We start from the raw sequence: 12,494 nt of genomic DNA, 5'->3' as shown, positions 1-12,494 counted from the left end.
GCTATATGTCAGGTGGGGTAGTATAGAGCGCAAGAAAGTCTGCATATGGAGGTGGCACGGTGAATACAACATGGTTGAAATAACATACACTAATTACATCAGGTAAGTTACTTTTTTTTCATGTACTTAAGTTATGTCAAGCATGTAACATAACTTACGATATTTTCCTAAACCTAACCAAGTGTTTTTCATGGCAAAGCTAACCAAGTAGTTTTCAGTACTTGTCCATAAATGACACTAGATGGGAACCTACAGCGGACGGCCACTGACCAAACAGCAGTACTTGACAAGTTGGGGGAGAGAACGTGGAGATTTCCCCTCATCTCCACACTCCTTTCCACTCTCCCTTATTTCTTTTTCATCGTCTTATAAATATGTGAAACGTGTTTGGCGTGCAAGTGCTTTCAGGCCTGGGATAAGAGAAGAGACTCATCAAGAGTAAAGAACTGACCACCACCACCATATAAATCAGACCTATAAAGTGTAGATACTGTAAATGTAAAAGCAGCTCATGACTGTTCTCATCCAGCAGTTTGTCTTGTTCTGCTTAACCGTCCCCCCTGGCTGGGGCTGACCATGGTTTGGTACCTTGAGATTTATGCCTCCATTGATTATTGAGCTGCTCCTGCAGAGTGTGAACACTACCTCAGTTAGGCCTCCAATATATACTGGTACTCTAAAGCACTTTAGATAAAAGCTTAGATAGTCTGTTTAAAAATACTTACTACACTCAACACTTGTTCCGGTGTTGGTGAGAGAACCATAAATCAAATAGATTATTATTCCTTATGTGGAACGTGTCGGTTTAATACATCAAAGACGCTGGCATCGAGTCAGAGAGGTCACATCGCAGCAAGGCATTAAAACGATCATTAAAAGCTTCCGCTACACCACTCACACAGCACATATCAGCACATATAACAAATGGAGATCTAAAATGAGTGATCTGATTCCGACGCTCTGTCATGTGGCAGGAGTTTAGCACCCAGTGAGTGAGTGATGGAGAGTGAACCCCGTGTGTCGGGAGGATTGTCAGGTCCACAGACGACTGCGACTGGAATAGGCGCCACAGAGAGCAGCTGTCAGGACAGGAATACGGTAGCAAAACAGTGGGGTGAAAGGGGAAACCCTGTCGCCTTCCTCCGGCTTCTGTATGCGGCTCGCTGCACCGCTGAGAGGAGGGAGCGAGGCAACAGGGAGGGAGGGAGGGAGGGAAGGCAGTGTGTGAGAAGAATCAGACAGTGGCACAGAGAGCTGGGAGAGATAAAGTGAGGTAAAAAATGGGAGCAAGGAGGGAGATATTAAGAGAGAAAATAAGAAGAGTGGAGGAAAGTGCCTGAGGCTGTGCTGTTCGTTAGTAAGACACTTCTGAGGGTAGTTCTCTGACTAATGAATGCTACAGTATCTGGCTGTGTATCTATCCCTGATATGTAGAATCAGGCCAGACCCAACTGGATTTTGATAGATTGAAGATTTCCTAAATGTTTTCTTCCAAATACTGAATTAGAGATACGCCAGAATATTCAAGGAGTGTGTGCACTGAGTGTGTTCTGGTTTGAGAGTTAGAGGTCCAGTGTGTACCATTTAGTAGAAATGGAATATAATATTCATAGGTATGTTTTATGTGAATATAGGAATCACTGTGTTTTCGTTATCTTAGAATGAGTTGCTTTTATCTACAGACACCACAGGTTGCCTTCCATGGAGTCTGCTATGTTGCTACAGTAGCCCAGAAGGGACAAACCAAATACTGGCTTTTTCGTGAGTTTTGTGGTCTCCTACACACTTCACAGCGCGTTCTCATTCCGAGGTCATTGAATACAGACGCCAGCGGTGTTCAGTTAAGTGCAGTGTGCAACTTCACGTCTAGATGCCACTAAATCCTACAGACTGGTCCTTTTTTTTAATCTTTTTTCTTATGTTATCTATATACCATGACCCACTGCTGCATGGTAAAGTGACACTCCTTTCAGGCAGCACACTGTGTGTGAAGTACATAGGTGACTGGGGAAAAGTGAGAGGGACGCGTCACACACACTGACAGACACACACCAGGAAGAGACTGATGAACACATGCCGGCTCTAACTGTGTCGGAAGCTTAGGAAAATGTATATCCATGACCTCTTGCTGCTGTATGTTAATAATATTGTGTTATATAAGCGTTTAATAAGTTGTATACCACAGTTCGGTTCATCTAATCACTCTGAAAGTGATCCCAATGATCCACTTGACTTAGAACGATCTTTAAAATATATACTAATAGTTATCGTTGTGGATGACTCTTTACTCGGAAAGTCAATTTTATTTTATTTTAAATCTGGCATTGAACTGAACTGAGTAAGTTTTGTGATTTAAAATCTAGTTGTGGGCTTGATTCATTCTTGCTGTCAGTTTTTGGCATCAGAAATGTGATTTCTTTTCTTGGGAATAAATTTAATGAATGGGAAAAAAGAAGAGAGGCCATTACTGTACGATTGTAATTAGTTTTGACGACAGAAGGTATTGTAAGCAACACAAAGCACAACTCCTGCACTTAGAAACCTCCACCAAGTTACATTTCGCTTTTATACGGTCAAATTTGGGATGACAAGATCCTGGCACGAGTTCCCTTTAACTCCCGTTGGATGTCTCCTCCTGTCACTGCTGTCTGTCTGTTCTCTGATGCTCTGCCTTGTCCTCACACACACACACACACACACACACACACCTCGTAGCACTATGAGCATAATGAGGCGCATCACTATCAGGTTAATTAGTGGATGGGATTAGAGTGTGATGAGAGGCATGGCTTAGGGAGGGAGGAGGTAGAGGAGTGTGCAGGGCATGGCAGGTCATGTGGAGCAGCATCTGGATGCTGAGATCACCAAACAGGAGGAGGCCGCAATTAAATGAGACGAGGAGAGGAAACCAGCAGCAAGTTCTGCCTCACACGTGGTAGCTGGTGATTAGTCTGTACTTTGGGAGTCTGAATCACAGCACAAGCACTCGCACCGACGCAAAACTGAAGATCTGCACTCATCTGGGTAACAATGCTCTCCCTTCCCTCCCCTCCTCCCCCTATCCCTCCCTCTCATCCCTCCCAGCAGGCGGGCAAATGTAGATACACAGCCGGAGGACGGAGCTACGTACCGAGTGCGTGTTTTATAAAACCAAGGTCGTGGGGTACCGCTGAAATTACAGCCTGCGAATATTTGTGGCAGAATTAGATAGGGCTGTGTGAATGTGCATGTGTGTGACGTGAATACTGAATCATTCCTCTTTCTCTGAGTATGTGAACCAGCAGCCTCTTGCCATGAGATCGTCCCCTTTATTCTTCGTTAAATGGTCAATTACAAGTTTAATAAATGACCACTGATTGGCACATGCACCAATCACCCTCAGCGATGCTAAAAATACATCACTCAAATACCCATTAACTGTCGCCGGTTCTCATCATCATCATCATTAAATGCCTCCTGAGCCTTCAGCTCAAAGTGAAAGTTTTGATTAAGAAGGCTGTTGAATTGCAACCTTCTAACTTTGCAGCAAGCTTTCTGTGATCTATTAAGACATTTCACTTTAATTATTGTTTCTGGTAAACCCATTAGTAGCTCGTGTTTACTTCAAAACGTTTTCATTGTTGACATATGTCTTTAGTTATCCTGCATTTTCCATATAATGTTCCCATCCCCTGTGTGGCTTCCTGTCTCAGAATACCTCCTGCAGATGGAGTAACTATAAAGCCAGCTCCAGACTGCTTCGTTTTAATGCTCAATTATTAGATACATATAAATCCCTCAGACCTTCGGAGTAAAAGCCTCGACCTTGTGCTGTTCTGCTAAAAGCTCTGTTATAATCTCTGCTTGTCTTTTATTCTCACAAGGTAACTGGAAACAGATAACACTCATCTGCTATTTTAGTGGTGCAGGATGGGATAGTCGGATATTCTCAATACATTGCCAAAAAGAAAATCAAAGTAGGCTATATCCTGAATACAAAATGACTTACAGCTGTTTGAGCTGAATTAGGCTTAATTCAATGAAAAACCTGATACAGAAAGTAGGTGAAACATCTCAAGATTAGGTATGGCCATGGGGGCTCAGCCGATGATAAAAATCAAGTAAAATCTTATGAAAATGCCCCCAATAAATCTTTTAAACATACACACATACAGTGGGAAGCAGAGCTTACCTGTGTCCTGGGAGTTGAGCACCTCCAGGGCGTGCATCATGGCACTGGCAAATACGTTGGCGTCCTCCTTGCTGCCGAAGTTGAGGCCGTAGACCTGTCGGGCGTCACGCCACTGGTGGAAGGTCTGCGTGGCCTGGTTGTACTTGAGCCCCTTGGGAATGGCACAGTTTATCACCACCTGGAGATGAGCGAGGGAGGGAAGGGAAAAAGTGAAGAGGGAAAAAACAACTTTAGATTAGCAATGATTAATGAGGTAACTAGCAAAAGTAATCAATTTATAAAGTAACCCAATCAGCAACTGTTCATAAAAAGCCACCATTAACAATATGCTGTCTAGTCCTGTATAAGTTAAGAATAGGCTTAAACCTTGCGAGGCAGCTCGACTTGAGAGATCACTAAAACCCGAGATCATACGAGAATCCATCTAGCCCGGCTTCAGTCTATGTGCTTGTGGCTGGAACAGTGGTACCGGACCAATCAGTGTCCTTTGTACTGGGAGCTGCAGGAGTGGGTGAATATTAGAGAGTATTTCTCTTAATTGAAAGAAGAGCATAGAACAGCATTGAAGGCTTCTTTCCCGTCTGGCTTCAGAAAGAGTTAAACTATCTTATATGGTTTGTTGCTCAACCTTTGGGCACCTCACCTCCCTGTCGTTCTTTAGTTTGGAATTTATAGTAATTCCACACATCCGGTTGAACTTTTTTTGTGGTGTACACAAAGGGCAAGCCGAGCTTAGCGTTTTGAAAAGGGCTCCCCCTTGTGGCAATTCAAAACAAATCAGGTGATCAATACAGGACGTTAGAGAGCAAGATAGCTTTTTCAAGTGAAACCAGGTGAGGATATTCATGATTATCCCAATAATTAAAATGTTTTGTTTATGTATTTTGATATACAATACTATTAACACTAATAATATCGGCCCATCCCTTGTTGAGAGCTTAAACTGACAGGAAACAGCCTTTTGGAGAAGATATGGAAAACTTGAAGCATGTTGTAAGGCTGACCTGAGATTTGTGGCTTGGCAGCACAAACACAGACATAAACACAAGGAGTAAAAGTATTGTAGCATCAGCCTATCAATCACTCTCAGTCAGGACACTACCTCTGTCCACCTGCTACCGAGCTCCGGAGCTCACAAGATCAAAAAGATGATTCACACACACCCTGATCTTGTCCCACGAAACAACCCCAATCTCATTAAACACAAAATGACAACACAGGGGCTCTGTAGCCATTATGTGGTAAAAGGGCATCGTAAAGTGACTTTATGATCCACTCAATCTGATTTTAGGGTACTTTGGATGCGAACATCAGGGATTTTAGAGTTCTGGGCACACGGCCAAGCAAAAAGGCCTCAAGCTACTCCTCTCTGAGTTATTGAGACAGAGATGAGGGTCTCGAACTGGGAGCCCCAGAACCTGAGGGACTGTGATGACAACAGATTTTGATTCTCCATGCTCAGAATGTGAAAAGCAATTATAACTGAAAGATATTAATCTGCATCATAATCAGTGAATTTCTGGCACTGTGAAACGAGGGGATGATGTACAAACACATTGTTTTGTGACTTTTCATCTGATAAAGCTGAAATACCCTGAAAAGATGAGTAATGTAGTTTAATCTCATAATCACTGTGTCATCTCATATCCAAACTAATAAGAGACTAAACCCAAAACATTCCCCTGCAGGGGCCCAGTGGTCGAAAGCTTATCTTACGGGGTTAGTTAAGATTTCAGAAATCCCATGGTGAAACCGAGGGATTAAACTGTGCTGAGAGCAGCCTTCAAAAGGTAATATTTTCACCTGAGAACACAATATTGCTTTGGCCAATAAACAGCTTCTAGCGCTAAAGCCTGTAACCAATCTGCTGGTTTATGGAAAACAAGGTTGGTCGCCGGTGCCGGCAAAATTTATTTTAACCCAGCAAGAAATAACCTAGTGTCAGTTTTTGTGGTTATTATAATGTCTCTCTGGCAAGCGGGCAGGGAGTCACATAAGCGTTCTTTTATTGTTGATGGACTGGGTAATAAAACAAGCAGCCAGTAAATGTGTGAAGGGACTGAGCGGGTGTAAGTCTAGATGCTTATTGTAGGTGGCAGTGAATAAAACAAACGGAGGAAATGTGCATCTTATGATAGCGGTGCCATACAAACTGACAATCAGCCTGAAGCTCCGAGTGTGAACTGCTAACACAAACACAGCTGCTCCATCACCGACTTCCTATTCCTATTTTTTTTAAATTAGTTGATAAGATCACACTTTGACTAGTGTTTGTACATCATGTTAGTCCTGTATCACGGTTTCGGGATTAAGTGGGCCGGGAATTTTTTGCCTAAACAGAAAAATAATCTTTTACATAAGACAATAATAATCTCTTTTTTAAGAAAATCTATCTAACTTTGTCTCAATAACAATAATATTATAGCTAGTATTGAGCTCGATTGACCCAGTAATAATGGTTTGCATAATATGCCAGAAGATTATTTTCCTTATTTTAAGAGTAAAACCACTTACACAATTTCTCAGTTTAAGAGAAAGTAGTTTCTCCCAGTGTTGGAAATGAAGCAGCTAAGCAAATCTTTTTGCTAATTAGATACCTAAAAGATTTAGGTACATTAAATTCAGCTCAGTAGAGAGACCAAAATACTTATTCTAAGTCTATCTTAAATAAGTGACTCGTTGCTTATAATGAGCACATTCTTTCTAGTTTTAAGGCCCATTACAGTCTTTCAGTGGCAAGGTTTTTATGCTAGTTTTAAGACTTTTAGCCAAGAAAAATTGGCTTACCCGAATGGCAGATTTTATTTTCTCAACACAAGGAAATGTTATTATATTCAAGAATATTTGTCTTGTTTCTAGAAGGGCTAAAAATGAACACACTGTTGCAGTGTATACATTCTCAGACAGTGGGTGGGGCCTTTATTTGATACTGGCTTATTATAGACAAACCTTTACTGCCAATTTCCTCATTTTTTATGAATATATATTACCATATTTTAATAAGACTTTTATTTAGTAACTTTTATTAACTTTACTAAGACTTTTTTCTGATCTGCCCCTCTTTTAATTTGTCTATGCAAACTTAACACTTTCACTTTCCTGGTTCCCTTTTACTTTGAAACTTCGACAGCTTCAGCAGCTTAACACCAATCAAAAAAGATGGCAAAGCAATTGGAATTATTTCAGTTCAGTGTGAGTAGTGATGAGTTTTGGGTTAGAAATGAGTCTAATGTTTTTAAAGAGGTCAAAATTTCACACACTTGTAGCAGACAGAAAAACTTTGAAATCTCTGTTCCGTGAATGTTGGAAGTAGGTGAAGCTGTATCCTTACTGCTAGTGTATGACAAGGATAAAATTAGTGTTGTGGATGGCTACTATTTGACCAGTATTTGAACAGCAGCTGTATTTGTACTGAAGAGACAGAGGCATTATGACTCATTCTCCTCCCTCCATCTCTCCAGCCACATTGGGAAACTCAGACAATAAGACACAGAGGACTCTGGGATTGCTGAGGGTTAGGGAATCACTCACATGCTGTCATCATCGCACGCACGCACGCACGCACGCACACACACACACACACACACACACACACACGCACACACACACGCACACGCACACGCACACGCACACACACACGCACAACACACGCACACACACACACACACACACACACGCACACACACACGCACACACACACACACACACACACACACACACACACACACACACACCTTTTCTTGTGTTTTGCAGGAAACGTCATGTATTATTACACTTGAAATGTGAAAATAAAAGCACTCGGTATACTGTATACACACACCCATAATGCACCGGATGTTCCTATATAAAGTGAGGATTATGCTTGCCATCAAGCTGTGAGCTGATCTGAGCTCCTATTTCTGCTCCCATTTCCTCCGCCTTCCAGGACTCTGCAGTGTATGAGTGATTGTGTGTGTTCATATGAGCTCTGCCGTGTGTGTGCGTGTTTTCATGGATGTTGCTTGTGTGTTTCTCTTAGAGATGAGAGCTTAGCAGGCAGTGAGATGTGCTGACATACACTGGATTTAGAAGAGTTGAAGTCAAGGAGTTGAGCTCAGGACTGAGGGAAAAAGGTTCAATGGAAGGTCAACTAATTGTGTGTGTGTGTGTGTGTGTGTGTGTGTGTGTCTATAATTGTTCATATCCATTTTCAGTTTCCCTTCCAATATGTCTTTTTTTTTTTCCACAGAGTGACAATGTCCCAGCACACAGTGTGAGGAGACACTGTCTGTGTGCTTTAACAAGCACTTGGCAACAAAACACGCTTGTTTTTCTTAAAAAATCTTTGTAATCATCTGGAAAAAAGAGACACTTATAAACTCACTGTCCCCCTAAAGTTTGTGTTTAGCTCCTGGGACCCCCCATAACCCAGCCCCTCATACCTGCAGACAACTTTAAACTGTATTACTTGCGTATCAGCTTTAAGAAGCTTTGAGGTCATCATTAATTCACATCAACCTTGAGAGTACTGAGCCCACACTGTCATATTTGTGTGTGCACATGAATACCACAGGATTCCCTGGCTATGCAGTCATGTGTTGGCATCATTGGATACTTAAAAGTGAATATTTTCATATACCATATTTGGTAACAGTCCGCTTTGGCCTCCTGCTCTCAGATTTAAGAACCTTTATGAACCTACAATCCCCCTCAGTGATTGGTGTACAGCAGGGGTTCTGCCAAATGTGTCACGCTCAACATGTTTGAATATGGACTGTGTCCATCCAGTCTGCTACATGGGTGGCTGTTGGAAGGAGACCACATGGACTCTTTATTGTGTTATATAACACATATTCAAGTATAATGGGATATTAAATCAAAGAGATGAAAAGTCTGAAAGATGAAAGATTGTGTTTTTCAACAGATATTACTGATGAAAACAAACCATTAACTGCCTCAGAAAACAATAACTTAATAAATAGCTGCTGCTGTTTACCAGAGTCTCATTTTGAATTATTGATTGTGCCTTTAACAAAAACCAACAGTACTCACTTATAATGAAAAAACAAAGGTCAGTGGCTAAAGAGTTCTTAAGGCTGATTGACAAAATATCAAATGAAAGGCAATACATGCATTTATAATTGTGTATTATACTGCATTGGCTCTTCCATTGTTAGTAGAAATCCAGTGTCCTACAGAGTCCAGGTGGAACAGCAGCATATACACGAATCCGGGGAAGAACAGGAAGTAAACAAGTCACCATTACTGCGGTGGCGTCTCCCTGCAGTATGCGTGTGCCTGAATACAAGCTGTCCTAAGAAGTGTACAATTTTCAAATTTTCCATTTACTTTCTATGTAATGTTCCTTTTACAACAATGTCTAAGAAATCAGGAAGACTAAATGTGGAACACATAAGCCTTTACTTCATGAAGAGTGACCCAAGACCAAGAGGTTCCCATGCCAGGTGATGAAAAAACATGTTTTTTTTAATATCACTGGTCTGTGATAATTAAATGCAACTCTTGATTGATTATGCTAGCTAGATAGTGCATTAATATTACACAGTACATCACTTGAAATGTGGCAGATGGTTAAGTGGTCAGATTTTTCTCTGTTTCTGGTCATTAGTCTAACAAATGTCTCACTAATATGTAAAATTTGAATCACGCTAAAATTGCCATCTATATAAGGAACCCTGTCACAGAGTCACTACAACTGGCCACCGCCGTAATGGTGGCATACAAATGGACTGCTGGATCAGTGTATATAGTGTGTATATATTCCATACATCTGATGCATTGAATGAATAAGGGTTCTGTGTGTGTGTGTGCAGGTCTTTGTACTCGTTCCATCCACTGACCTGATGATCCTGGATCTTGCGCCCCACCACGCGGAAGGCGTTGTTGCCCGTATGGTGGTAGATGTGGACTCTGCTGAAGCCTGTGGAGCCGCCGGCTGGGACCCACTTCTTGTTGGCATCGTCATACACCATGACAGCGGCTCGCGCCTGGCAGATACTCTGTTCACTGCGGGAAACACAGAGACACAAAGAGAGTGAGAAAACCATCACACATCAGGTAGAGAGAAACAATCCGATCTCATGGTCAAACATGGATTTCAGCTAAGCTGATAAAAAACAAGGTGTATTGTGGTCTACTGATGCCAACTCATGTGGCCCCAGGGAGCTTGTTAACAACCTTTGATTTCTCCTGATTTTTATTATTTTGTTTTCCTCTCTGAAGTAAACCTTTCAGACTTGTTGTTTTGAAGTTATAAAAGCCTGAAGGATGTTCTGGACTGGGATGAGAGATAACGATGCTGATGCAACAGGTGTAGTGGAACCATGTGAGAGTACAGCCCGCGTGTCTATTTAATTACTGCTGTAATTGGAACAGTTGGAAAAGAGCTGGGCCCCCATGTACTTAGGCTGAGTCCTTGCTGCAGTGGTCATTGGTGCATCCCCTCTCTCTCTGCTCCCTTTCCTGTCACTCTACAGCTGTTACTATCGATTAAAGGCAACAAAATCCCCCAAAAACATATATATGTATATATATATATATATATATGCTTTAATGACGAATTACTAATAACCAGGACTGCCTTCAGACAGCACACACAGAGGAGTGAAAAATGAAAAAGAGACACACAGAAGGAGAATATGTTGCAGTAGATTGGCTTGGATGCATCAACACCGCCTTTAGCATTTTCTGCAGTCTACAGAAAGCTATTACTAGCTTACAAAAGCACAAGGACTGAGTTCATATGAGATTAGGTTCAGACGATTTCGACCCTTGAGCGCAAAACTAATGAAATCTTCTTGATGGGCGGCTGGCTGTGTTTTGTATCCGTCACTAAATAACTACAGTGACATGCCTCGTAATTGATAGCTGGACACGTAGCAGCTGAGCGCCTTGTGTTTAAAGGGACAGAAGGTTGGGGCTCTCACAGGAGACACTTAAAAAATAAGAAAAGACAGGCTGAGATATTCAGATTTTTAATCGCTAATATGGGTCAACCTTCAATCACAGTGTTTCTACATTTCCCATGATGCCAATAGTTAGGGATGCACAATATGGATTTTTTCCCAGTTAATACGATAACCAATAAGTTCTCCTACACACTTCACAGCCCGTTCTCATTCCCAGGTCATCAAATAAGAGACCTGAGCTAAATGGCCACAACTGTCTACTACATTTTCAGTCTCCCAGCCTGTTCTGATTACATCACAAAGGTCATTTTTCAGACTTTCAAAATCTCCTTCAGAGACACAAAAAACAATACAGAACTTTTTCGTAGGCGGCGTAATACTCCTCCTGACAAGTAAACTGACCTTTCTGTGTAAAATTGGTAGAGTGCCCTTTTAATGCGCTAACAAATCAAAATGTTTGACACCCACAGTGTACTGACTGCAACTATGTGAGCACTGGGCTACAGCGAGGCAAACAGTCAACTGTATGACTACTAACAGAGGAGAGAACAGATGAGTGATTTTTTTGCATGTCGCCGCCATACTGACAACCTGAACACAAGCAGAGAAAGAAAGAGGGGAGGAGAGAGGAGCAGAGGGAGGAGAGATCGAGAAGCAGAGAGCGTGAAAAAAATGGGGTAAATGACAGGTAGCAATTGCTTGGGGATGAGAAAGGAAAGAGTGAAGGAGGAGTAAAAAGAGCTGGGGGGGCAGAAAGTGATGACAGGAGAACAGATCTTCCACCGAGACACAGACACTGTTTTTAAAAGTAAGTGAAGTGTTTTGAGGTTGGAAATGCTTGAATATGGAGGGTCCACGCTGGCAAGAAAAAACAATGTCACGCAAATGAGGCTCACACACACACACACACACACACACACACACACACAGAGGGTGAACAGTCTGCTGCACGTGCCAGAGCTGCTTAACGTGTCTCACTCTGGGGTTTGAAACAACTTTCTGTAAAAAGACTTCTTGAGAAAGCTCTGAAACATTTAGCTCCTGTGTGTACTGCGCGCTCCACAGCACACACACACACACACACACACACACACACACACACACACACACACACACACACACACACACACACACACACACACACACACACACACACACACACACACACACACACACACACACACACACGTGAACAGCTCCTCACACATCCAGCTTTTACAAACACTTTCACACCTCTGCTAATGTGCTTCATTATGACAACACGAGCTGAACTGTGTGAACGCTCTGCAGCAGCTGATGAACTTGGGGGGAATCTACACTTCTGTTTCTTTTAAAACACAAATCTCTAATGTGACGCATTAAGAGACAACAACTCGGCCCGTATCTGAAGCGGCTGAATGAGTGGAAGCAAACCG

The 12,494-nt window shown here is 42.0% G+C and overlaps 1 protein-coding gene across 1 annotated transcript in view; it reads right to left on the bottom strand.

Annotated features, from left to right (window-relative positions):
• Positions 1 to 12,494, bottom strand: part of enah (ENAH actin regulator) — a 90,376-nt gene that overhangs the window by 61,081 nt on the left and 16,801 nt on the right. The window contains 2 exon segments of the mRNA XM_051408621.1: positions 4,172 to 4,349; positions 10,012 to 10,177. Of these exon segments, the coding sequence (XP_051264581.1) occupies positions 4,172 to 4,349; positions 10,012 to 10,177 (344 nt within the window).

Source organism: Dicentrarchus labrax, unplaced genomic scaffold (assembly GCF_905237075.1).
Source record: "Dicentrarchus labrax unplaced genomic scaffold, dlabrax2021, whole genome shotgun sequence".
NCBI lineage: Eukaryota > Metazoa > Chordata > Actinopteri > Moronidae > Dicentrarchus > Dicentrarchus labrax.
The sequence above is the reverse complement of the archived record's forward strand: the minus strand, read 5'-3'. Positions and strand labels throughout refer to the sequence as shown.